This window comes from Sus scrofa, chromosome 18, assembly GCF_000003025.6.
Source record: "Sus scrofa isolate TJ Tabasco breed Duroc chromosome 18, Sscrofa11.1, whole genome shotgun sequence".
Taxonomy (NCBI): domain Eukaryota; kingdom Metazoa; phylum Chordata; class Mammalia; order Artiodactyla; family Suidae; genus Sus; species Sus scrofa.
Genome location: NC_010460.4, coordinates 9,715,429 through 9,742,340, shown reverse-complemented (window position 1 = coordinate 9,742,340; position 26,912 = coordinate 9,715,429). Strand labels below are relative to the sequence as shown.

At 51.8% G+C, this 26,912-nt stretch overlaps 1 protein-coding gene and 1 long non-coding RNA gene across 6 annotated transcripts in view; one reads left to right on the top strand and one right to left on the bottom strand.

Annotated features, from left to right (window-relative positions):
• LOC106508202 overlaps positions 1–17,396 on the bottom strand; it is a 154,676-nt gene extending 137,280 nt beyond the window's left edge. For all 3 annotated transcript variants that reach the window (XR_002340216.1, XR_002340215.1, XR_002340217.1), the window contains exons 1-2: positions 16,558–17,396; positions 13,414–13,554 (exon numbers count right to left, since the gene is read on the bottom strand). This is a non-coding gene — a long non-coding RNA (uncharacterized LOC106508202). The remainder of the gene's footprint in view (positions 1–13,413; positions 13,555–16,557) is intronic.
• The window catches only part of TBXAS1 (thromboxane A synthase 1), a 169,409-nt gene extending 144,359 nt beyond the window's left edge, over positions 1–25,050 (top strand). For 2 of the 3 annotated variants that reach the window (XM_021078509.1, XM_021078508.1), the window contains exons 11-14: positions 15,817–15,908; positions 20,232–20,369; positions 22,390–22,552; positions 24,802–25,050. In XM_021078509.1, coding sequence (XP_020934168.1) covers positions 15,817–15,908; positions 20,232–20,369; positions 22,390–22,552; positions 24,802–24,876 — 468 coding nt within the window. In that variant the 3' untranslated portion in view covers positions 24,877–25,050. 3 annotated transcript variants of the gene reach the window in all.

Here is a 26,912-nt window from a genome sequence, read left to right as displayed (position 1 = left end):
GTGAAAGAACACAAATGCTTTTTGAAAATTGCTTCGGCATAAGCCTCACCTTCCCGGGAAGTCTTTCTGATCCCCCCGTTCCTACCCGGCGCAGGTTCCGTGGCCCCCGTGATGGCCCCTCCGTGTCCCCGCGGTGGCCGCCCTTCCCTCCATCACAGCCTGGGTGCCGAGGTGTCTCTGCCTCCAGGGACCGAGCACTGCCGTCTCCACCCCACCCCTCAGGACCACGCCAGCTACACAGCAGCTCTAGTGACATCCAGCCCAGGGCAATGACCGTCAGGGCGTGGAAGCGCCTCGTGTAAACAGCAAGGGGACCCCAGAGGTTGCTAGGTGGCCCTCGTGAGATGGGGAAATTCTTGTTAGAAAATAGCTTGTTGGAAAGATCCCTAGCATAAATAAATACAGAAAAGAAAAGCCTAAAGAGAGGAACACGCTAAACAGAATCTTTTTTCATGGGAGGGAGGGCAGGAGTGAGGCCCGAGTCACCACGTCGGGCTTTGTTCCACATTAAAAGAACAGCCCAGTAGGGAGCCCCCATGGTGGCTCAGCGGTAACAAACCTGACCAGTATCCATGAGGACACCGGTTCAATCCCTGGCCTTGCTCAGTAGGTTAAGGATCCGGCATTGCCATGAGCTGTGGTGTAGGTCACAGATGCGGCTCGGATCTGGTGTGGCTGTGGCTGTGGTGTAGGCCGGCAGGGGTCCAATGCGACCCCTAGCCTGGGAACTTCCGTACGCTGCATATGTGGCCCTATAAAAGCAAAAACGAATAAACAAGCAAAAGAACAGACCAAGGGAGGAAAGAAAATCAGAAACCAGTAACAAAAGTCAGGCCCCGGCTGCGGACTGGGTGGAAGGTCCCTGGGCTCAGCCCATCTGTCTGCATGAGCAGCTGCCTGACGAAGGGGGCGCTCTTCACCAAAGCTCTTCCTGGATGCGCTGGGGGTCTGCCCAGCAGCCGGGGATGGGGAGGGGAGGAGAGAGACTCAGGCTGGGGGGTGGGGAGGGGATGAGGAGGGCTTAGGCCGGAGCACTCAGCCTCCCATTCCATGAGACCCTCCCCATTCCATGAGAGATGGAGTGTGGGGGTCTCCCTGTGACCCACAGGAGTAGCCGTTACCTCCCCCAGCCCACCCCAGAGAGGTGAGCCCTCCACATCTCTCATGTGGTCAGTGGGAGAGGATCAGCCAGGCCCCTCCTGAGAAGCCCAGCGGGGACCCTGGCAGGGACCACCTGCAGGCCAGCTGGTGGGAGCCTGGCTGACTGGCTCCGGCAGCACCCCCTTCACCTAGGGGCCCCCCTTACACCTGGCAGACCCAAGGCTGAGGCCTGAGGCGTATGCCATCTGTGGTTATGTAGGTCCCCTCCTTCCCCCAATTTAATTAAAAAAAACTTTCTTTCCCCACAACCTCATTCTTATTTATCCAAACCCACTCCTCCATCTCCCAGGCAAAGGGAGGGACGCTCTTCTGTGTACCAGGCCCACAGCAGCCGAGAACCTCGCATTAGCCACGTGTCTCGGGCACATTTTTATAGCTTTGCCACCACAGAGGCCATTCTTGGCAGGAAGCACATTCGCTAAAAGCCACCAGCTGCAGAAAGGGGGATAAGGGCTAAAACTGCATCAGGTGGAAGAGGTGAGGAGGTTACCATGGAGGGTGGGGGGCGGCCCCAGACAAACCCCAGCTCTCCCAGTGCCTGGCCCTGTGGACGTGAGCAAACTACCTGAGTTCCAGAAACCTCTGTGCAAAGTGGGACCTTGTAAGGACCAGACACGCTGTCAGGGAGGCACAGCCCGCTTCTTGGCAGAGGGAAGACTTGAGCTGTCGGGGGCCTCCGAGGATCAGCTGCAACTCAGCTGTCGCCACTGCTGCATCTTCTAGGCTTTATCCACCCTCCTCTGATGACAGGCGTGGGAGCTTCGCACTGTCAGATTCCCCCAAGGTGGCCCCCACTGAATTCTTAATTCTTATTGGCACAATGGTATCCATCTCTCCCGGGATGACCCCAGGCTCGCAACTACCACTCACAGAGTCGCTCCTGTCCCACAGCCGAATTACAGAGCTTCCTAAGAAACCCCCCTGGATGGCACTTAATGGGGACTCCTCAGTGCAACCCTTGTAGGTGTGGTTTCTGCCCATTTTACAGATGAGCCAACTGAATGTCAGCACAGCTTCACAATTTGCCCACTGTCTTCCAGCTGGATCTGACGTGTTCCTATCTCTTCCTGTTGACAATTCTGCCTGCCGGTCGTGAATTTCAAAATGTCAAGAGTTATTTTTTAAAAAATGGTAAATTGCTCTTTAGACTTTATGTATATATATATATAACTTCAAAACTTACTTTTACCTAGGGTTGGGTTTATTTTAACGCTTAGCTGGTTTAATGGACTTTTTTAAGAGTGACAACTGAGAATTTCAGTGTGGGCTACAGTGAGGACCGGCCACCTTCGCTCTCTGGGCTGTGGCTTTTCATCTGAACCATGCGAAGGTGGAACTCCAGTAACACCCAGAGTCTCTGTACTTTTCTCCTAGTCATGGACGTGCCAAGAGCAGTGGGGGACCTTCCTGTCCGCTAAAGTGGCCGACGGATATACCCGACGCCACCTAAGCTTCTGGACAAGGTTCTTGGGAAAGGAGATTTCTTTTCTTTTCTTTTCTTCTTCTTTTTTTTTTAGCTCAGGCCTAGCCCTCCCCACTTACATCCTGAGCTGTGAAAATGGACTGAGCAGAGAATTTAAAATGAGCTGGGGGAAAAAAAAATCCTGCTACAATAAATCGCATCACAGTGGAGATCTCTATCTAGCCAGAAAATTCTCAGCCCAGACAATGGCTCATTTATTTCCAACAATATTCAATACAACAGAATTCCAGGCCAACAAAAGGATTTCTACAGGTTCTTGGACTGTGGCAAAAGGGGTTTAACCTACAGAGAAAAGAGAGCTGTTCCATTATGGGCTCCCAGGCGAGGGGGAGACCTTTGTAAATAAACTGGAAGGTGGCCTGCTGGAAACGTGGTTCCCTCCCTGGGGAGCATCTCAGCCCGCGACAGTGGGGAGGCAGAAGCACCGGCCACCTCGCCCCGGGAGACATCTGAGTCAAGGCGGCTTCGCCGGGTGGTGCTACCGAGGACACAGCCCCTCTCTCCCAGGCGCTCAGATGATACATTTTATAAACATCCAGGCAGGCAGCCTCCAAAGACTCCTGGGCTTTACAAAAGCATTTCAGATTCCATGGTCAGCGAGCCGGTGTTCTGAGCATGGGCGGTGAAGAGGAGGCAGGAAACGGGAGGGCCCGGAGGGGTCTGGAGGCTGCCTTCTAAATTTAACATGCAGTTGCTTTTAGGCCAAGTGGATGAAAAATAAATTCCAGTGCTTAAAGCTCTTATCTTTGTTTACCATTTCCCCAAACAGTAAGTGACCCAGGCTCTGGCTTTTAGACTGAATTATCAACCAAGATGCACACAGGATGCGGGACGGGGACGCTGGGGGCTGGGCCGGGGGATAAACAGAGGAAGCTGACCGCTCTCCACCGTCACGTGGCGTTTCCTGGGCCTGGCAGAGTGACCAGGATCTGATGTCACAGGCTGTCCCTGGGTGGGCCAGGGCGTGCTCGGGATGTGTCCGACCATCCCAGACACGGAAGGCGCCGAGGGGTTACCCTCCTCCTTTGCATGAGGGGATCCATAAATATCTGACGGTGACCTTTTCAGATGCTCCATAACAGCTTTTGAAAATCTCCAGTGGGCCCGGGCTTGCCCGCTTTGATGGGAAGCTCCAGCCAGGCTTCTGCATGTTGTCAAAATCCTCCGTGGGACTCACTGTCCAGCCTGATTCTACCCTCAGGAACGACAAGAGTAGCATATCCTTTTCTTTCGTCACGTGCCTGCCACTCAGGTGACAGGGCCCTCATTTCTCTCCTTGGTTGGCTCTGTTCTCCAGGATTCTTTCCAGGTGCCCCCAGAGAAGCGTGTCAGTCCTACCTCCCTGCCTCTAGTTCCGTCTCTCAACCCCTGGGAGGCTGGCTTTGGCCGCACCTCCCTCCCACGGGTGACTGACGCCCTGGCCTTTCCAGCCGCTCTGCCAGCTTCCCCTGGTCAGTCCTTACTGTTCCAAGGTCAGGGGCATGCCCTTCTCTCCTGCCTCCATCCCAGAGGCCTCCGGCACCTCTGGGGGCTGAACAGGACACCATCTCCCGCTGGGGCCCCAGCCCAGCCCCGCCAGCAGGAGGCAGCCCCGGCCAAGTCCTTTCCACCTTTCAGCCACCGAGGAATGAAACCTAGGAGTCGCTTTGCTCTCTTCATCCCCCGACCCCTTCACCCCTTCACCCCTTCGTCTCCCCAGCAAGTCTTCCTTTACACAGATGCCTCTAGATCCAGGCTGCACTCGAGAATTACCTCGGGAGCTTTTAAAACCATACTGATTCCTGTGCCCAGTCCAGACCCGTTCCAATGGGCTATTTCAAGGCGGGGACCAGCAGCAGCAGCAAGCAGCCGGTAGGGAGAATCGCTGCTTACGCTGCTCCCCGGATTCAAGCCCCTTTTCCTCTCTGGCCGCTGACATGGTCGTCACGGCTCATCACTTCTGCCAGGGCTACTGCAAAAGCCTCCTGTTTTCTGGCCCTGCTTCCCCCAGCTCTCCGACCACACACCCACAATCACAAAATACCGTTCTCACCACATTACCTATACTTGCCAAAAACCTTCAGTAGGTCCCTACTGCCAAATAACAAGTCTTTGAACAAGTCGATGGCTTCCCAAGAAAATAATAAGTCGTATGGTCTGGGACAGTATCTTCTCTCCTCTTTCCTTCTCTTCTCTACCCCCAGCACTCTGCTAAGCACGTATCAGGTACTCAACATCTATCTGAGGTGAGAGGGAACAACAAAAAAAGAATTTCTCTGCAGATGAATGCCACGCACCCTCCTCCAGTGCAGAGGAAGCGGGCGGGTGATTTAGCTCTCATTTACTCAGGGGCTGATTTCTTTAAACATCGCATATAATCAACGGTGACTGATCCACGCTGATGGAGAGAACTGGACCTTGTATATTACAGGCAGTGGCTAATTCAACAACTTGAAGCTAGTTGATGTTGGAAGCTGTTGTACGCTTTTGCAGGCTTGTGTCTGATAATTGAGACTTTTTTTGAAATTAGGTCATTAGATGTGTCTTATTTTCCTACCCCCTCTTCTCCCATATACACCATAGGAATAAATAAATCATGGAGTTCTCGTTGTGGCATGTTGGAAATGAATCCAACTAGGAACCATGAGGTTGCGGGTTCTATCCCTGGCCTCTCTCAGTGGGTTAAGGATCCAGCGTGGCTGTGAGCTGTGGTGTAGGTCGCAGACACGGCTCAGATCTGGCGTTGCTGTGGCTGTGGTTTAGGCCAGCAGCTGCAGCTCCAATTCGACCCCTAGCCTGGGAACCTCCGTATGCCATGGGTGGGGCCCTAAAAAGCAAAAGCAAAAAAAACAAGGAATAAATAACTCAGCTCCCAAAATAATCCATTATTTTTTTCTCTCAACCCTTTCCTGAAATAGAGATAGTGGTGACACTTCAGCACACTGGAAGGGGCACATTGCGGGGGGCGGGGACCCACAGTGGGAGTAAATAGAGGGGACGGGGGTGTCAACATGCTGCCTTTCAACAGGTTCACTGTTAAAATTTAGGCAGTGCGTACAACCAGTTTGTAAAACTATTCACAGTTTCTACGACCGTACACACCCCTTAGGACACAGCAACTCCACTCCTAGGTATACACCCAAGGGAAGTGAGACTCGCGTTCACTAAAAGCAAGAACATCCCAATTTATTCATAATGTCCCCACTTGGGGACAACGCAAATGTCCACCCACAGCGGGGAGGACGACTAGATGTGGAGCGTCACACAACCGTCGGAGCAGGCACACTACCCTCACACCACCGCACGGATGGGTCTCAGAGACACAAGAGGGAACATGGGGACGCAGATACAAAAGCCTACATACTGGAGGTTCCCTTTACATGACGTTTTTAAATCTTTTTTTTTTTTTTTTTTTTTTTTGGTCTTTTTAGGGCGGCACCTGCGGCATATGGAGGTTTCCAGGCTAGGGGTCTCATCGGAGCTGCAGCCACCGGCCTACACCACAGCCACAGCAACTCAAGATCCAAGCCTCATCTTCGACCCACACCACAGCTCACGGCAACACCAGATCCTTAACCCACTGAGCGAGGCCAGGGATCGAACCTGCATCCTCATGGGTCCTAGTCGGATTCATTTCCACTGTGCCACGATGGGAACTCCTACATAAAGTTTTTAAAAAGGCAAAATAGGAGTTCCCATTGTGGCTCAGAGGTTAACGAATCCGACTAGGAACCATGAGGTTGCAGGTTCGATCCCTGCCCTTGCTCAGTGGGTTAAGGATCCGGTGTTGCCGTGAGCTGTGGTATAGGTTGCACACGCGGCTGGGATCCCACATTGCTGTGGCTCTGGTGTAAGCCAGCATCTGTAGCTCCAATTAGACCCCTAGCCCGGCAACCTCCATATGCCGTGGGAGCGGCCCCAGAAAAGGTAAAAAGACCAAAAAAAAAAAAAAATTAAAAATTAAAAAAATTTTAAAAATAAAAAGGCAAAATAACCTCTTGTGTTAGAAGTCGGACAACAGTTACTCTTCGGGGGCTGGGAGCAGAAGGGGTCCCGGGGGCTCTGTGGAGGACTGCAACCATTTCTGGTCTTGAGCTGGATGCGAATTTCACAGGTGTGCTTACCTGTGAAAATTCACTGAGCGCTATGTTCTGCTTGTGTTCTGTTTTTATGCGAGCATACTATTCTTCCAGAAAAGGTACAAAGGACAGTAAAGGAGGAAGGAAAGGTGAGCAGGAGGGGGGCACGGCGGAAAAGCCTTAGAATGTACAGACTACATTTACTTCTGACTCTGCGGCATCCTAGCTGAGGGACCTTAGACAAGCCACAAACCTCTCTGAATCTGGTGTTTTGTTATTTTGTTTTTGTTTTTGGGCTGCACTCTCGGCATATGGAAGTTCCCAGGCTAGGGGTCCAATCCGAGCTGTAGCCGCCAGCCTACACCACAGCCACAGCAATGCCAGAACCTTAACCCACCAAGCGAGGCCAGGGATCGAACCAGCAACCTCATGGTTCCTAGTCAGATTCATTCCCACTGCACCACGATGGGAACGCCCTGTCGGTTGTTTTAATCTAAAAACTAGCCAACAAAAACAGCCCTCCCGTCTTCACAGTGCAGTTGTAAGAACCAGGTGAGCTAAGGCAGGTAAAACCTTTCAGAAGGCGGCAAAGTACTGCAGGAGGGGGAGCACCACTGCGACCAGAGATCCAGCTCCGCAGACAGGAACCCCTGCAGGGGGTCTGCAGTATCAATCAAGCCCAACCCAGGGCCCAGGGTGGGAAGGGCTGACCCTCACCAGAGTGAGAGTGTGAGAGTGTGTGAGTGAGTGAGAGAGAGAGAGAGTGTGTGCGTGTGCGTGTGTGGCTGGTTTCTGTGCTTTCATTACATCTCCTCACCTAATCCCTTAATGGCCTGGGCCCCAGAGTACAAGAGCACCTGGAATAATCCCTGTGTTTATGCGAGATGGATTCTGTCTCGTTCCTTTTAAAGTGGCTATAAATAGATGCCATCCACCCTGTCCTAATCACCCATCCTGAGGTCAGGATGCAGGTCTACGTCGAAATCTGCCCAAATCTTTAGACCAGCACGCGGAATCTTCGGGGCATTGGCTGGGCAAGCCGGCGATGCTGAGAGAAAGGACCCGCCCCCAACAAGCCTCACCCCCCCACACCCCCTTCTTCTGGCTCCAGGCCTGTAACAGCTCACTCAGCAGCGTCTCTGTGGAAGTCACGCTCAAGAGTCAGGGCTGGAAGGACCCCCGCACTCCAGCTTAAGACAGGGTCCTGGAGGAGTTCCCTGGTGAGCTAGGGGTTAGCACTCGTGGTTAGGACTCGGCTTTCACCGCTGCAGACTGGGTTCAATCCCTGGTCTGGGAACTGAGATCCCACCCCAAGCGCTGCATGCCGGGGGCCAAAACGGGGTCTGGGAGGAGCCCAGACTCTGGATCCCTGGGGACTCCGCATTCAGCTCGGAGACCGGCCGCCAGGGGGCGACAGGCTTTTTCTCCCAGGCTGGTGGAAAAGGGCAAAGCGAGAGCTGCCGTATTTTCTACGTGGGGTTGGGTTTCATCGCATCGTCTCCGTTACCCGGAGAACGCACCCGAGTGGAAACTTGGATTGGCCGTGTCCCCCACCCCCACACTTCTCATGGGCCCTAGAGCCTGGGGGCTGGCACCATCTCACCCACTGTGGACAATGCCAAGTCCACTTATGAACACGCTCTGTCGCTGCTGCTGCCACCTCTTGAGGGAAACACGACTGAGGCCGTCCCACTTCCATTTCCTCTAGGAAAAGAGGAAAACCCTCATTTCTCTATTAAGTCCCTGAAACGCCAGGAAAAAAGTCTTTTTGAAAGCAAGGACATTTTTCTTTTCTTTTTCTCATTATGTCCCACATCTTATCAGCACATCCCCCGTGTAAGGTCCGTGAGTTGCTGTGAGGGACTCGGGGCGGGGTGCACACGCGCACGCACCACTTTCAAAGAAAATGGTACACGAAACTCCTAATTAATTTATTACTCCAGCAAAGCGAGATTAATAAGAGAGGGCAGTATTTCCTACTTTAAAAGATGTATCAATAGATTTTCCAGAGTGCCCTTAACCATCAAGTTTAGCTACTGCACTTAAATATTGGTTTACGGAGCCTAAACGAAGTGATAGAATGACCAAGAGACCAGGAAATTTAGAAATAAAATGAGCAGCCACAGCCCATTGAAAATCAAATAAAGATGAAAAGGTGTCCCTAAAAATTAAAGAACTCTGGATGAAGAATATAAGCCACAAGGCAAAGAGGCCATTTTTAAAATTTCTATTTTCCCCCAGTATTTAAGTTTTGTGGGGGGTTTTGTGTGGTTTTTTGAGGTTTTTGGGTTTTTTTCTCCTTCTTCACTTTTTTTAGGGCTGCATCTGCAGCATATGGAGGTTCCCAGGCTCGGAGTCAAATTGGAGCTGTAGCTGTCAGCCTATACCACGGCCACAGCAACGCCAGATCCAAGCCACATCTTCGACCTACACCACAGCTCATGGCAACACCGGATCCTTAACGCACTGAGTGAGACCAGGGATCAAACCTGCATCCTCACGGATCCTAGTCGGGTTTGTTACCGCTGAGCCACGATGGGAACACCTTCAGTATTTGAGACTTAATTAATATTTCTCAATACTAAATATTAGTAAATACTAAATATGTATTTTTAACTGCCTAAGAGCACAGTTAGTTGTTTTACAGAATCAGTCTCAGGCGAAGTGAATTTATAGGGTTGGAGAAATGCTTTCCTCCCTCTCCCCTGACGACAGAGGGTCTCCTGAGGAAATGAGCTCCCAGCCTCCAAATCCGTTCAAAGAGAGGTCCTGTCTGCTTGTTCGGTACCTTCCAGAGAGTTTCCCCTCTATCACCTGTCGGCTCTGCCCCCCCGAGGGATGGGTGGAGAAACCTTGGTCCCACCTTACAGACCAGGTGACCCGTGGATGCTGCCTTGGCAACGGGCCCAAGGCCAGGGCTGCTGGGCACCAGATGCAGCACGGAATCCCTGGTGGGACCTGGTGACCACACGGAGGCCTGACCCAGGTCAAGGACAGAGGCTGCTGGGCCTTCCTCACTGGGTGAGACACAGGACAGACTGATTCTAAGAGTCTCCCCAGGTCGAATTCTCAACAGCTTGGCCTTGGCAACAGGTGTCAGGGAGAAGCCTGGGGATCCATTTTCACCATTGCCTTTTGGAAGCCCAGCCTGAAGGGCTTCCTGGCTTGACATAGTCTGCTCAGAGTCCCTGGGTGCCCAGCCCCGGAAGCCAAGCAGACTCTCCTCCACCCTTATCAGCGCAGACAGGGCCTGAGAGCTCAGCCCCGGGTCCCAGCCTCCCGCCTGTAAGGATGCTGCTTCTGTTTAAACACTTGGGGTGGGGGCACCAGCCTTTGCTTCCAAGGCAATGCCCTTTCTTGACGAAGCCTCCCTAGCTTTCCCTTTTTCACTTCAATTCTACCCTTCAACATTTGGGGGGTTAGTTGTTTGTAGAAGGCAAAGAAAAATATGGAGCCCCCACACAGCGCAACCACATTTTCCATTTCAGTTCTTGGCGGCACCTCTCTCTCACACACACACACACACACACACACACACACACACACACCCCTCGGTTGGCTCCCTCCTGCCCTGGCCCAGGGCACCAGCGCCCCATCCTCTGAGATGCCCCCAGAACAGGGCCTCAGCCGGCCTGGCGCCACCACTTTGCATTCGGCAACACATTTCAGGAGTTCCCTTTGTGGCTCAGCAGGTTACAAACCTGACTAGTATCCGCAAGGATGCAGGTTTGACCCCTGGCCTCCCTCAGTGGATTAAAGACCTGGCATTGCTGTGAGCTGTGGTGTAGGTCGCAGGTGCAGCTCGCCTCTGGCATGGCTGTGGCTGTGGCTGTGGTGTAGGCTGGCAGCTATAGCTCTGATTCCACCTCTAGCCTGGGAATTTCCACATGCCGCGGGGGCGGCCCTAAAAAAAAAAAAGAAGGCATCTCAGAGTCTTTCCACAGGCTGTTCCACAGACTATTGTTATTTACATTTCTATTTGAAGGAAAACTTCAACCAATACAAGTTGGAAAAACAGCTGCGTGAACCCCTGTGTACCCATCATGCAGCTTCGACAAGTGTCAGTTTACGGCCACCCTGGCTTCCCTATCTGCTGCCAATTAAAAAAAAAAAAAAAAATCCCAGCTAGCATACCATACCATCTGTAAACATTTCAACATACACCTCTAAAAAGAAAAGGACTCTTGGAGTTCCTGTCGTGGCTCAGTGGTTAACGAATCCAACTAGCAACCATGAGGTTGCAGGTTTGATCCCTGGCCTCGCTCAGTGGGTTAAGGATCTGGTGTTGCCGTGAGCTGTGGTGTAGGTTGCAAACGCAGCTCGGATCTGGCGTGGCTGTGGCTGTGGTGTAGGCCAGCGGCTACAGCTCCGATGAGACCCCTAGCCTGGGAACCTCCATATGCTGCGGGTGCGGCCTTAGAAAGACAAAAAAAAGAGAAGGACTCTTTCCCAAACCCCAACCACCACACCATCATCACACTAAAAACCAAATAAACCATCATTTCTTAAGTGCATCAAATATCCACTTAGGGTCCGGGGGCGTGTGGTTGAGTCACACTTTGGTTTTTAGATTGGTTTGTTTGAACCAGCACCCAAACAAGCCCACCCACTTTTCACGGGCCTTTCTCACTCATCATAAATCTCTCCGTTTAGACGTCGCTTCCTCCTGGCAGCTCCCCCACCCTAAATGCCGGACGTGTTCCCCGTCTGTTCTGCTACAGCACCCAGACTCCCCACCCTCTGACCTGCATCCCTGCTTGGCACCCTGAGACGGCTGTAAACGACCAAAAACACACCTGACGCCCAGCACTGTGCCGGGTCAACAGGAGGCACCAACCCTGTGCTGAATGAACAAGTAACAAAAGAGTTTCCGAACAAGACCGTTTCTCCTGCACCGCGCCCCCCCCCCAAGCCCACTCTAACACGCCCGGCGTTCAGCACAATGACTTGCTCAGAGTCTGTTTCCTGACGGAGCAGAAACTTATGCATTTTGAGGCCCCTGTGCCTAGCGCAGCATCTGACACCACTGGGTGTTCAGCGAAGGGTTGGTTTTCTTTTTTTTTTTTTTTTTTTTTTTTTTTTTTGTCTTTTCTGGGGCCAAACCCACGGCATACGGAGCTTGCCAGCCTAGGGGTCTAATCGGAGCTGTAGCCACGGGCCTACACCACAGCCAGAGCAATGCAGGATCCAAGCCCCATCTGTGATCTACATCACAGCTCACAGCAATGCCGGATCCTTAACCCACTGAGCAAGGGCAGGGATCGAACCCGCAACCTCATGGTTCCTAGTCAGATTCGTTAACCACTGAGCCACGAGGGGAATTCCGAGGGTTGGTTTTCTAGTCCGAGTTCTTTTTTTGGGTTCACAGCCTCTCTGGGTCTCACTTTCCTGTCTCTATGATGAAGAATCTGGATTCATGATTTCCAGGGTCCCTTGGGGCTCAGTTGGGGATTCTGCATAAGGGCCCGGCTTTGCGGAGAGTCAGCATTTGCCATACGCTTGCTGCCCTCTGCTGGCAGGACCGGCTCAGGACGCCTCCGTCCCCAATTTTCCTGAAATAATTGCAGGCCAGGAAAACAAGTCCAGAGGGAGGCTGGGCTGGTGTGCAGGTGGGTGGGAACTTGAATTGCCTTGCCTCACCTGAGTTTGGTTAAAACATGGAGGCCTGAGGCTTCCCCACCCCATCCGTGCACACCTCCCAGAGAGGGTCCCTGGGGCAGGTCGCAGACAAAGACTCACACAGTGAGCTCACCCTCCTGGCTGCACTTTAGAACTAAGGGAGGCCGGGGGTGGCTTCAAAAGTACTAATGCCCAGGAGTTCCCGTTGTGGCACAGTGGAAATCCAACTAGGAACCATGAGGTTGTGGGTTCGATGCCCGGCCCCACTCAGTGTTAAGGATCCAGCATTGCCGTGCTGTGGTGTCGGCCAGCAGCTGTGGCTCCAATTCGACCCCTAGCCTGGGAACCTCCATATGCTACAGGTGCGGCCCTAAAAAGAAAAAAAAAAAAAAAAGAAAACTAGTGCCCAGGCCCCCCCTCGGGCCAACAATCAAATCCCTGGGGAGGGGGGAGGCAAGGCCCAGCATCACTGTATATTAAAAGCCCCTTGGCCCCTTCTAATGTCAACCACATCGAGAACTGCTGGACCAACAAGCAGATGTCAACACACACATCTTGAGCTCAAAGCTTAAAAGCAGTGCAGAGCTCATCTGGGGGAAAGAATAAACCAGGACCTGACTTGATAATACAAACGTCGCTTGGCCTGTCTGCAAAAGTTCTCTTTCAAATACCGACAGCTCCCCAGCCAATTTTGTGCAAGGAACCAAATACCATTTACTCGTCAAGGATGCTACTCCCTGATCTGGTCTCCTTTCCTGCTTGAGATATAGTTCTATATTCTGGTGTATGGTGCCACTATTTTGTTGCATTTTTAAGAATATTTCTGCATTTAAGACTCCTTTGGTTGCAGGTAACAGAATTCAGCTGTCACTAACTTAGGCCAAAAATGAGAAGCCGTTGGAAAGGTTCTGAGATGCCACCCACAGGGCTACTTGCCAGGAACAGATGGCAGACAGGACACCAGGAAATGGGCTCTGTCCTTTGCTTCTGCCTCTGTGCACATCTAACTCATTGCTTCCTTCTCCCGGCAAGCGTGTTCTCTGCTCAGTGAGCCACAAGGCACGACGTGGTGATCAACAGATCATGACTCACCTGTGTCCAGCTTCCACCTGCTGGAGAAAAACCCCTTTTTCCTCTGCCTCGGATCCAAATTTCCAGTCTGTTGCCCTTGTACCGGAGGCCCGCTCTCGGGCCAATCAACCATGGCCTGCAGGCCTAAGTAATTTGTTGGACCTGATGCAAAACGAAAAATGCAGGGAAAGTACCATTAATGGTCCTCTTCCATCTCTCAAACCATCATGGTGTTTTTTAATTTTCTAATATCAGTCCCAGTAATCTCTACATTTTAAATGATGAGCAAGAATTTTACCTCTCATCTCTAGCTCATGCAATGCCAGTTTTCCATGTTAATATCAGAGCCTTTAACTCCCATGCAGAATGACTGAAATTATATAAGTTGTCATTGGGACTCGGCCAAAAAAGATGAACACAAACCAAACTATTGAGTGAAAAATATTGATGAGATGCTAGGAGTGAAGGTGTGGAGAAGCACAACTCCAGTACCCTGTGTTAGGGATCCCAACATCCCCTGCATTTCTTCCCCCCGGAAATGCTGTCACTCTCCAGCCTTCCCCCCATGGCCTGAAGCCTGTGGGTGGGATGAGTTAGTGGCAGGGGTGGGGGGATGCTTTTTTTTTTTTTTTTTTTGGTCTTTTTAGGGCCACACCCTCAGCATATGGAGGTTCCCCCCAGGCTAGGGGTCGAATCAGAGCTGCAGCCGGTGGCCTATACCACAGCCACAGCAACACCAGATCCAAGCCCCACCTGCAACCTACACCACAGCTCACGGCAATGCTGGATCCCTAACCTACTGAGCGAGGCCAGGGATCAAACCCACATCCTCATGGATATTAGTTGGGTTCGTTCACCACTGAGCCACAAAGGGAACTCCCCCAGCTTTTTCTAATTGGATGAGTGAAAACGGAATCTCGTGGTTTTTCATTTGTATTCCTCACCCTGGCAACTTGTATTTGTTTTCTGTCTTTTGCTTCTTCATATCCTTTGACCACTTTTCTGGTGAGTTACCTTTCTTACCGATTTATCATAGCTCTCTGGTTTTTTGTTGTTGTTACCATTGATCCTTTCTAGATGTGGCAATTGTCCTCATTTATTTTGCTATTTCACTCTTTGTCTTATATATGATGTGCTGATCACAACCCTGTGAAAACCTCTCTGAGCCTCAGGTTTCCTCACCTAAGAGATGGGAAAGTAGCTGTTCCATTGGGTTTTCTGGAGGATTAAAAAAAGTATCGACGAAAATAATCAATAATAAGAACAGAAGAGAGTTTTGTGTGAGCCAAACTGAGGACTTGCCTGGAAGCCTGCTTCCCAGATTACTCTGAGAAAACAGTTCTGGAGAAGCAGGGTTTTCAGCACAGCACAGTTTTCTACGTTGTCAGATCAAAGAACATTAAACAAGTCAAGGTTACATTTCTTCAAGGTTTCCAAAAAAAAGAGAACAGACCAGCGCGTACACAAGTCAGCATGGCCTTGGCGCCTGGGAAGGGAGTCTTGGCATCAGAGGAGGACCAGCACTGGCGTCCCAGGCATTTAGTCTTTATTTTTAACGTGGACATTCTTTCCTTCTGGTCAATGTGCCCTTTTGTTTAACAATTAAAGCAGATGTACGGTGTATTTGGACAGGCCATAAATAGGCTCTTTTAGGTAGCCTAAAGCTCAACTGAACTCACGTATGAGCCAGGATGACTTCTCTATATAGCTCAATGTATAAATGCCTTTTTTTTTTTTTCTGGAGTTCCCATGGTGGTGGAGTGGAAACGAATCCAACTAGGCACCAAGCTTAGTGGGTGAAGGAGCCTTCATTGCTGTGGCTGTGGTACAGGCTGGCAGCTGTAGCTCCAACTGAACCCCTAGCCTGGGAACCTCCATATGCCACAGGTATGGCCCTAAAAAAAAAAAAAAAACTTTTTTTTTTTGGTTTTTTTTTTTTTTGGTCACACCCACAGCATATGAAAATTCCCGGGCCAGGGATTGAATCTGAGCTGCAGCCGAGACCTGAGCTGCTGCAGAGACAAACTGGATCCTTAACCCTCAATATCACAGCCAGAACCCTGTAAACACGACTTTTATCCTAAGGGAGTATGTACAACATGCAGCTACCACATCGTCAGCCCTCAAAAAACACTAGCAGTGCCGCTGCCACCACTGCTTTATCACAAACTCCTCTGACACCCAGAGACCCCGGAGTCCCGGGCCTGGCCTGCTCTTCAGTAACACACACCACCAGGAAACAAGCCCAGCAGAAGGTGGGAGTGCCGATCTAATGCGATTCGGGTCGTATGGCTTTTCGTCGGTGGGGTTTCCATTGACGTGTTTGTGAGCGTTGGAGGCGGACGCTCAAGGGAGTGGGAAAGACGGACGCCATGTGACTCAGTCTAACTCAACCTCCACCCTCTGTCGCCACGCCTCCATCAGCCGAGCCCTGAGCATTGCAGCCTCCAACAAGGCCTGCCCTACCTGGACATGGTGCTCTCGGAGACCCTGAGGATGTACCCACCCGCTTTCAGGTAAGCCTGCATCCCTGACCCCCGCCCAGACTCCAGCGCCCCTGGAGCATCACTGTTCAGGGTCCCCGTTAGTCCTCACGCTGTCACCACCTGTGCTGTGAAGAATGCTGGACTCAAGTTCCTGGGGGCAAGGTCCGAGGCTTGGGTTTTATTTTTTTCCCCCTGGGGCACTGGACACCACAGGGATACATATCCCGCCCATATTCCCGTACATTCACCCTGCTTTAAAAACTGTCACTGGCCTCTCTTACATGACTTTCTCCCCAACCCAAGCCAATTTCTTTGGCCTCCTCGTCTTCAGCAGCTTAGGCTTGTCCCTCTGCCTGTTCATTCGTTCATTCACCAACTCATTATCCAGCACCGACTCTGTGCCACACACTGGGAAGTCAGCCCCAACAGATAAAAGCCCTGCCCTCGGAGCTGACATTCCGGGGGGACTACCCCAGGCCTGGGGGCACCCTCTCCCTCTCCAGTGGTCCATACCCATCCTGTCGGCAGAGCTCCAACCCAAGACTCACCACTCCAGGAGGTCTGACTCTCCCTGCCTCACCTCCCCGCCTTTGCACGCTAACTAGACTTCATAGTTTATGTTGGGGCAATTTTCAACGGTTCTGCGACATTTCACCAATGGGCATCCAGTCACACCCACCTGTAGGTGCCTCGAGAGCAGGAATCGGATCTTCTGTTTTCAAATTCCCGCTCAACGAGGAGTTACGGAACCGGACACGTTCTCCCCACGCACAGGAAGCCAAGCGATGCTGAGATGCTCAAGTTTGCAGCAGAGAAAAAATATATTCCCCGAGCAGCCCAACGAGGAAATAGAACAAATCTCCAACCGGCCTCCCCCACGGCAAGGGGCTTGGAGCATGTGTGGGATAAAGCTGGGGCGTGGGGAGCGTGGGGCAAGGTAATAATTGGAGAAAAGGAAAAGGTGAGGCAACGGCACTTCTGCGCAGGCGCAACTAAGCTGCAGGCGGTTCCCAGGGTGGAGTTCTGAGCCCTCCGACGTCGTTTACCGAGCAGACACTGCGCATGCCCGGTTGGAGGGTCCGTGGGCTTAATCAGTCTTAACGAGCTCATGATCCAACTGGACCCAGCTGACAACAAATTCCTAAAAAACAACTTGTTTAGAGGACGCTTAGAGGACGTACAGGGTTTTCGTAGAAACAAAGAGAGCAGGACGGGGAAGGCAGGTTTAATGGATCTAACTGATGCCTGGGTTTCAGAGGCATCCCGTGGAGCTCAGGATCTTACGGTGGGTTCTCAGGCTCTTAGACACTTACATATTGCCAGATTTCTAGAAACAGAAGCAACACAAAGCATTAAACTGTGTATCATAAATTCCACTCTGCATCTCTATAGATTACTGTACCACATAAACCACATGGAGAAGGAAGTTCCCAGGCGAGGGGTCAAATCAGAGCTGCAGCTGCCGGTCTACAGCGCAGCCACAGCAGTGCCAGATCCAAGCTGCATCTGCGACCTACACCACAGCTCAAGGCAATGCCAGCTCCTTAACCCACTGAGTGAGGCCAGGGATGGAACCCACATCCTCATGGGTCCTCGTCGGGTTTATTACCACTGAGCCACGATGGGAACTCCAAGCTTTGGCCTTTTTCAAAAGAGAAAATATGGGTGATTTGAAGTGATCGCCAAATTATATTCCAAACCAAAAATATCCCAGAGCGTGTGATTGTAGATATTGTCCCAAATGTTCCGACCCAGAGCCAAGAAAGAGGATTTCCAGAGATGTGGGTCAAATCTGTCACCCTGGAGCACCCACGGCTCCAGTGACCTGGTCTGGGAGCAGAGTTACCCCAGGGCTCAGCTCGCTGCTCTCCTGACGGCGGCGTTATGTCCTCTTCCCACGGTTTCCCCGACTTCCTCAGGCGCCTCAGAGCGGACTCATCCAGTCCCTGCTTTTTAACCATTGGTGCAAACTTCCCTCCAAGGGAACCGAGGGCAGCTGCCGTACATGTGAAGCTCAAAATAAGACATTCAGCCGTAAAACCGACCAAAGGCTGTCTAAAGGGAAGACGCCTTTATGGGAGCCCAGAGACGGCAATAACTGGGATGGGCCTGGGTGGCTGAGGCTCCTGGCAGAGGCGAACCGGCCGGGGTGAACACGCGTGTGCTCTAGTGAGAGGAAAGGGTACAAACTGGTCAGAGACACATCATTTCCTGGATCTCAACTCAGTCAAGAATCCAGCAGCTGAGGTCTTGCATAGACGGCGTGCTGAGTGACAAAGGAAACAGTCTCTTCGAAATTCTGCAGCCACCTCTCCCCCTGACGTTTTATCAACAGTGAAGCGTCGATGGAAGTCAGTGAAGTCTAGCACTCTCTCTAGAGAGCACGAGTGTTCACCTCCATCTTCCAGGGAGGGTTGGGAGAATCAGTGGAACCGTGGATGTGGAAACGGTCCCCTGCAGGCAGCCGGCCAGCCAAGGTATGAAGGAAGCAGCGAGGAAGGAAGGCAGGAAGCAAGCTCCGCGCTCCTGGTCGAACACCTGCTCCGAGGTTGGGCAAGCCGTGCTCTCCCCGCCTCACCTTCTTCCACATCTACTTCATTGTTTTTGTATTTTTTTTAATGATTTTTATTTTTTCCATCATAGCTGGTGTACAGTGTTCTGTCGATTTTCTACTGTACAGCAAAGTGACCCGTACATATATACACTCTTTCTCATATTATCATGCTCCATCGTAAGTGACTAGATATAGTTCCCAGTGCGATACAGCAAGATCTCATTGCTTATCCATTCCAAAGGCAATAGTTTGCATCTGTGAACCCCAGACTCCCAGTCTACCCTCCCCCCTCCCCCACCCCCCTTGGCAACCAAAAGTCTGTTCTCCAAGTCCATGGAATGTTTTGTTTGTGCCATCTATTAGATTCCAGACATAAGTAATGTTACATGGTATTTGTCTTTCTCCTTCTGACTTACTTCACTCAGTATGAGAGTCTCTAGTTGCATCCATGTTGCTCCACTGGTTTTTTAATCACACCACTCGGCTTACTTCTGTTTTCCAACAACAGAAGAGAGGGGGCAGGTCATCATGATTCTCATGTGGGTAAGAGGCCAGTTGGCTTTGGCCTGGCACAGGATTTGGGGGTTGAAGGGAGGGAGAGAGAGAATTTTATTTATTTTATGGTACTTTATTCATCTCAGAAATGTGTGTTGGCTTTTCCCAAACACTGACACACTTGACTGATACTCTTATCCATAAAAATCTTTGACATGGCCTTTGTGGAAACCAACAGTTCCTGTTGAAGGGTTATTAATGTCCATCCAGGAATCTATGCAGAATAATTCAGCAGAGTTTTCTGGCCTTGTACACAGCCTAGTCTAGCCAGACAGGAGGCCCAACCATGTACAGAAGGAAAGGCCCTGTTTTCTGGCTGTTAGGAGGTCCTGCATCCAGGTCCAAGCTATTTCGGGGAAAGATGAAGAAAGAGGTCAGGATACAGCCTTGTTTGATCCCTCAGAGCTGAGGTTGCACACCTCAGAGTATCCCCACCTGCTCTGATTTGAGCAAGGATGTTTTGTGACCAGCTCCAGGCACATAATAATTGCACTAGTAGCTTAGGATCTGAATAAGGATCCCACAGCCCTGGCCTTTCATGTTCCTGGTACATTAAAGGCTCATAACATGCTGCTCGGGTTACTCTTAATTTCTTCTATACACAGGAACAGGGTATAACAATAATTAGTGTAATAACTTTATCTCCTCTGAGATATTTAGGGAAGCCCAGTCCTGCAACCTTAAGTAAAAACCAGCATCGATTATTTTTAATTTTTCAAAAAATTATTTATATTACCAAAGTAATATGCTTATACTTAAAAAAAAAAAAAAAAAAAAAAAAAACTGGAGGCCCCATTGTGGCTCAGCGATGGTAACCAACTCAATAGTATCCATGAGGACTCAGGTTCGATTCCTGGCCCTGCTCAGTGGGTTAAGGATCCTGCGTTGCTGCAGCTGTGGTGTAGACTGGCAGCTGCAGCTCTGATTCAACTCCTAGTCTGGGAACCTCCACATGCTGTGGGTGTGGCCCGAAAAAGACAAAAAAGAGGAAATAAGCACCCACTCCAAGCAGAAGATGGGCTCTTCAGGCCTCACGTGTGGCCAAAGGAAGGGACGGCTGAGGCAGCACAGGGTTAACGATGGGGTGGGACTGGTCATCATCCCGCCACCCTGGAAAGAGGGCTGAGCCTCCTGTCCCGCAGCCGCATCCCACACTGCAGGCCTCTGCCGCAGCACAGCTGCCCTTGAGCTCCCCCTCGCATCTCTGCTCTGCCTCAAGGCCAGCGTGACCCATGTCTCCGCAGGTTCACACGGGAGGCGGCACGGGACTGTGAGGTGCTGGGGCAGCGCATCCCCGCGGGCACAGTGCTGGAGGTGGCCGTGGGCGCCCTGCACCATGACCCCAAGCACTGGCCACACCCCGAGACCTTCGACCCTGAGAGGTGAGTACCACGCCTTCAAAGGGGCCCAGAAGTAAGTGAGCGTAGGCAGACTGGAGGCGACGGCCAGGAGAGACAGATTTACTACGATTGTCCCCAAGCAGTCAAAAGCCACGGTCATCAGAGAGTGGTTTCCAAGCATAATTTCTGAAGGAAGTGATTGGGCCTTTATTTTAAGAGCCCAAAATGTACTCCAGAGTTGTAGCATTTCCGCAGCACCGCATGCAGGGAACAAGGCAACGTCAGACGGGCGTCCACTATCTGTTCAAGCCAAGAAACAGGACACTTCTCAGGAACACACTGAGAAGCAGCGGAACATCACTCCCTTTTAGAAAATGAATGTCTGCTCTCAAACAAGAGCATTAACTAGGAGTTCCTATTGTGGCTCAAGGAAACGTGTGAGCTGTGGTATAGATCAAAGATGTGGCTCGGATCTGGTGTTGCTGTGGCTCTGGTGTAGGCTGGCGGCTACAGCTCTGATTCAGCCACTAGTCTGGGAACCTCCACATGCCACCAGTGAGGCCATAAAAAGACAAAAAAAAAAAAAAAAAAAAAAAGATTATCGACTAAGTCTCTCCAGGATTTCACGAGATCCGGCTACATTTACACAGTAGACCTGGATCCCCACTCCTACTCCCTGCATGGATTTGATTCCATTGTCTAAGCTGCATTTCTAGACTCCCAATTTAAAAACTCCAAGCAAGCATCTCCACCCCTCCTCAGAGTTAACAGATACCCCTCGCTGGTGTGATTTGGCAAGTGGGGGTCTGGCCAGCCTGCAGCTGTGTTTCCACCATTAGTGGCTCCAATGTCCTATTAATGCAGCCCCAACTCTACAATCTGGTCACTGGGGAACATGGGCAGTGGGGCCGAAATAAATAACATTCTACTGCACAGCAGTTCCTGGAATTACGGTAAATATCAAATGACGTAACAGCAGCTGCAGAGCTTACAGCATCACCTATGAAAACTAAAAGTGCATTAATATGATGTTGAAAAGGGTAGGCCAAGGGCTTCTTGTGCCCACAATGCCCAGAGGTGGTACAAGTGAGCTGGCTATTACAAAGTTGTGGTTGTCACCTAGCGTTACCATCAGAGGATACACGTGGCAAATGCTGTCATTTGGCAGTAGATACGGCAATTCATTCTGAAGAAGGACTTCCAGGGGGTCAAATACTGCCAATCCCCACCCCCGCAAAGTGGGTCAAGTTTCACTGCTTGAACCAGAAAGGCAACTGCGGGCTGGTAGACAGCAGCCGGCATCAAGAGACAAACTGGCAGGACGTGGCCTCCAGAGGGGGCTGGCACCTTGGACCCTGCTTAGGAAGCAGGCAATGGGTGGTGCACCCTCTAGCCACTGGGGAAGCTGGACTCATAGGTGAAATGAGGGCTGTGTGGTTTCTTTTCTTTTCTTTTTTCTTTTTATGGCCGCACCTCCAGCATATGGAAGTTCCCAGGCTCATGGTCGAATTGGAGCTGCAGCTGCCGGCCTACATCACAGCCACAGCAATACCAGATCCGAGCTGCATCTTCGATCTATACTGCAACTTGCAGCAATACCAGATGCTTAACCCACTAAGTGAGGCCAGGGATTGAACCCGTGTCCTTATGGACACTATGTCAGGTCCTTAACCTGCTGAGCCACAAAAGAAACTCTGGGCTGTGGCTCGAGACTTTCATCCTGGAGCCTAGTGGGCCTGTAGGCTCATTAACAACACAGTAAATTCAGAAGAGGCAGAGAGAGCAATGTTGACATTTGAGACAATTATTTTAATTTGTTAGTGCCTCTAGGGCTTTGCAGGACAGGAGAAGAGACAGACTGAAGCCCTGGATTAGAGGCCACCAGCTCCAGAGCCTTAGGGACTGACCTGGTCAGTCCAGGAGAAAACAGGATCCTGTAGACTGCGCTAGGATTTGATACAAGTGTGGCCTGAGATAGTAACGTCCCTGGTCAGAGCCAGTGGCTGAAACCTCTGCAAGGGAGATGGGGTCCCGGGCCAACCCTGACTGTGCTGCCCCACAGGTTCACGGCTGAGGCCCAGCGGCTCCAGCAGCCCTTCACGTACCTGCCGTTTGGGGCGGGCCCCCGGAGCTGTCTCGGGGTGCAGCTGGGGCTCCTGGAGATCAAGCTGACACTGCTCCACATTCTGCGCAAGTTCCGCTTTGAAGCCTGTCCTGAGACTCAGGTGAGCCCACTGTCCCCAGCACGTGGCATGCCCCCCACCCCACTCCCTGATGCCTGGGTGGCTTCCCGGCTCTGTGTGACTGGGGCAAGTTCCTTAACCTCTGTGGGTCTCAGCTTCTTGATCTGTAAAAGGAGGACGATAAAAATAACACCTCGTCCCTCTTCTTGTCACGTAAAGATGAAACAAGTCAACACAAGTGCTCAGAGAAGTGCCTGGCACATAACTCCCATCTGGGGGTATCTATTATTATTACTGTTCTCTGTACAGCAAGGCTGGGCCACACCATGCTGCAGCTCTTCCCTCCTCGGCAAAGGAAACCAGTAATCCCACAGAATAAATTACATTCTTCCCATTCTTCAGATGAGCAGCTAAAGTAAAGCTCAGAGAGGTTGAGCAACTTGCCTGGAGTCACACAACCGGACTGTAGACTCCTTGAGGGCAGGGACCAAAAGACTTCCTATTCATGGTTGGAGCCTCCGTACCCAGTGTCATGCCAGGCCTGTGGCAGGTGATCACTCAGTCATTCAACAAACACTGAGGAACAAATGAATGAACAACTGGAGAGGGAAGAAACTGAGGTTCAAATCGCGTCTTGGTCACTCTCAAGCCCTCCCTCTTTCCTCTGCCTTTAGCAGCCTCTCTGTACCCTACTAGCTGCTCCCACACAAACTCAATGTTGCTGTCTTCCACGCTGTGGCTGCAGGCCTGGACAGGAGGGCATAAGGGGACAGATAATAAGGACATGGTGACAAATGGGGACAATTTCTTGATTCAGAGAGGGGCACTGTCTCTGACCAACAGGGAGACTGAGGCAGGCTGCTGGCTGGGAAGGACTAGTGAGTTGGGTTGGGGGTACAAAAGACTGAGGCACCGGATGTGACTGCGTCCGTAAAGGCTGGAGAGATGGCGAGCACAGAGCCAAACCGAGACCAAGGAGCAGAGACGGGCGGGCCCCCGCCAGCCGTAGGTATCCCGTGTGTGCAGCACTCTCCCTGGGGGGTTGTCTCTTCACACTTGGTCTCGACATACATACAGCACAGCAACCAGACCAGCGTCCCCGAAAAAGCAGCAGCCTGGCACTCCCCAGATCAAGGACCAGCCACGAGTCCCCAGCCTGCTGGGCCCAGAGCTCACTTGGCTTTCCCATCTCAGCTCCCACCCGACAGAGCTTCCGCAGGCGCCTGCCTGCCTGCCTGCCCAGGCCGCTGCCCTTCTGGAATGCTGCCCCACCCCCCAGCCCCAGGCTTCTCTCGCCCTCCAGTCCCTCAGGGTTCCTCAAATCCAGAAGTAGCTCCTGAGAAGTCCTGCTCAAGGAGCATCGCCCATTCCCAGCTACGCCCCCGCACCAGTTCCTCCAGGAAGCCCTCCCTGACTTGGCCAGCCACAAGACCTCTACTTGTTTTGAAATCCAGTGGTGTTTCAAGTGTGTCTACACCTGCAGGCCTGATACCGTAGCCACTAGCCACGCATGGCCACTTCGACATTAATGAAAAAAATTCAGCCTCTCGTTGGCACTAACCTCACTTCAGTGCCCAGCAGCTGCGTGCGGCAGTGGCTGCCCTCCAGGAGAGGGCAGGTCTGGACCATCTCGTTTCTTGGGCAAAGGACTGGGCTCCCATCTGAACTCTCACCTCGGATGTCTGAGAGCCTGCCAGGCCCCAGCGCCAGGCCTGGTGCCTCTTCTTTCCTTTAAAGTGTTCGTGTTAGCCACGCAACAGTCCAGGAGTCCTTGCTTCTCGAGTCATTATGTGACTTTTCTCCCACGTCTCCCGCTAACCGTCAGACTCTGGAGTTGGAAGTAAGGGGAGCTTTCTGAATGGCAGCAAAGCCCCTCAGAAAGACAGAGGGCTGCTCCGTCACTGGCTGGGCCCCAAGGGAGCTGTGTGGAGAGACGAGGAACGGTCCCAGGCTCCTCCGGCTGGGTGCCCTTGAGCAGGTCGCTTGGCCTCTCTGAGCCTCCTTTTCCTCCTCTGCAAAAGGAGCTGCGCCCCTCTTCCACAAGCTGTTGGGAGGATAAATGTGCGCCTGCTCCCCTGCAGCCCTGTCTCAGCACAGGAAGGGGGCTTCCCTGCAGCCCTCGGCACAGGGAAGGGGCAGCTTCTCCAGGTCCTGCTGGGGAGGCCGCTTAGCTCACTCCCAGCCCTGCCCTTCCTCAGCCCTCGGCACAGCCCTGCTTCCAGCCTCCAGCCGAGGAGTTTTCCTGTAGATACGGTTGGCTCTGACAAGAACTTTCATTTCCTCTATTTTAGGTGCCACTGCAGCTAGAATCCAAGTCGGCCCTGAGTCCAAAAAATGGCGTCTACATCAGGATTGTCCCTCGCTGACCCAGTCAAGTGTTACAACACCAACCCTCACTCGAGAAAACCCTCCTGAGGAAATTTGGATATTTGGAAAAATATCACCAAAGTGACTGAAAGGATGCCTGGCATGCATAAAAGTAGAAAAGAAGCTATTTCCGTAATATTCCTACATGCTTAATAAACCTTCACTGCACTTAGTTTTGACTCTGCCAATGGTGTTTGAACAACGTGATCCACTTCTTAGTAAGGGATTAATGATAAAGAAGTGAAAGCAGGGAGTGTCCCCTTGTGGCTCAGTAGAAATGAATCCAAATAGAATCCATGAGGATGCAGGTTGGATCCCTGGCCTCCCTCAGTGGATTAAGGATCCGGCATTGCTGTGAGCTGTGGCGTAGGTTGCAGATGCGGCTCGGATCTGGCGTTGCTGTGGCTCTGGTGTAGGCCGGCAGCTACAGCTCCAATTGGACCCCTAGCCTGGGAACTTCGTATGCCATGGGTGGGGCCCTAAAAAGCAGAAATTTAAAAAAAAAAAAAAAAGCGAAAACGTAGTTTTAACAAAATGACTGAGAATTTGGAGTTTTGAAAGAAGTTCTGGCCTCAGGATGGAAGGACACTATAGGGCAGGGGACACAGGGACGCTCGGATGAGTGGTCCTGACGGCCCCAGCCTGGGAGCCTTTTCTGCTTCCAGTGCATTGTGATGTTTGACCTAGACAGTAACATTCATCAGAAGCTTAACTTCAAAAGCAGTTCATAGGCTTTATTATGCTTTAATTTTCCGACGTAGGGTACTACCAACGTTATAAGTTTCAAAGCACAGAAAAGCAACAGAGGCTGAAATGTGCTTTTAAAGAGCATATCTTTTCTTAATTCTGATCAAAGAATCAAATTATAGAGGTGAATTTTAGTCAAAGTCACTACCGTATTGCTGAGAAGTTCAAATTCAACCAAGACCTTGCAAAGTGAATCCCAGATCTGTCACCAGCAGCCGCATGGTCGTGGCTACTAGTCTTACCACCCCTGTGCCTGCTTTCTCACCTGTAAAACCAGGAGGCTGCCCTACATCACAGCCCCTTCCTCTGCTTACCATCCGAGCGGTGTCAAGGGGTCAATGTGCAAATAACAGAGCGGGAATCTGTGGGCGCGGATGCAGTACCCAGAGGCGGACCCACCTGTGCAAAGCACAGGCTGTGCCGGGAGCTGGCAGAACAGGCTCCCCCATCGCCGCTGCTATGGACGCCACTGCTGCTGTTTGTCCCCCCTGCCTCCAGCCTGGAGCTCCCACACTGCCCCAAAGTGCTCTCCCGGAGAGTCTGCTTCTCTCTCTGGCCCCTTGGAATACAAAAGGCCAGCCTCGCAACTATTTGTTGTCACACACACACACAGGATCCCAAGACCTCTGTAGGAAGATGAGGAGAGGTCTTTTTGACTTCTTTCCTTCCCTCCCATGCCCACAGGAGCAGCTCCTCCCCGCCCCCCACAACCTAGCCACATGGACCCCATCCCTTTCTGGAATTTCTGGTCCAGAGAGTGGTTCTTCCCAACATGCTTTCTCAAAGCCAGCAAGTGCAGAGGTCTCAGCAGTCCTCAGCTCTCCTGACTTTGCTGGAGCGCGTGACCCCCTCCCAGCCCAGGTCCCTCTTGCCATTCTCCCCGGCCACACTCCCTAATGACCACTCCTGCTGCTGCCCATGGCTCAGGTCCCAGCAGCCCTGATCTGAGAACTACAGGACAAGCCAATTTAAGCAGAGCCATCGTGTCGAGACCGGACACACGGTGTGGAGTGGGGTGGGCAGGTAGGGTGCAGGGGAAAGCCCTTTGCTGAGGACTGGACCCAAAGCCAGTGGGAGGGGCCACCCAGGAGGGACCAGACGGACCCGTGAGGTGGAGCCACCCTGCCAGGCCCTCTGCCCCCAGCCAAGATGGCCAATGCCCCGCAGAGAGACCCCTACCAACCGCTGTGTGTGGAGACACACAACTCATCCACCCCTGTGTCCACAGCACCCTGTGCAGTAGTGCATCTAGGTTTTGTGTGGCTTGAAACCTAAGTTAAGGGAAAGA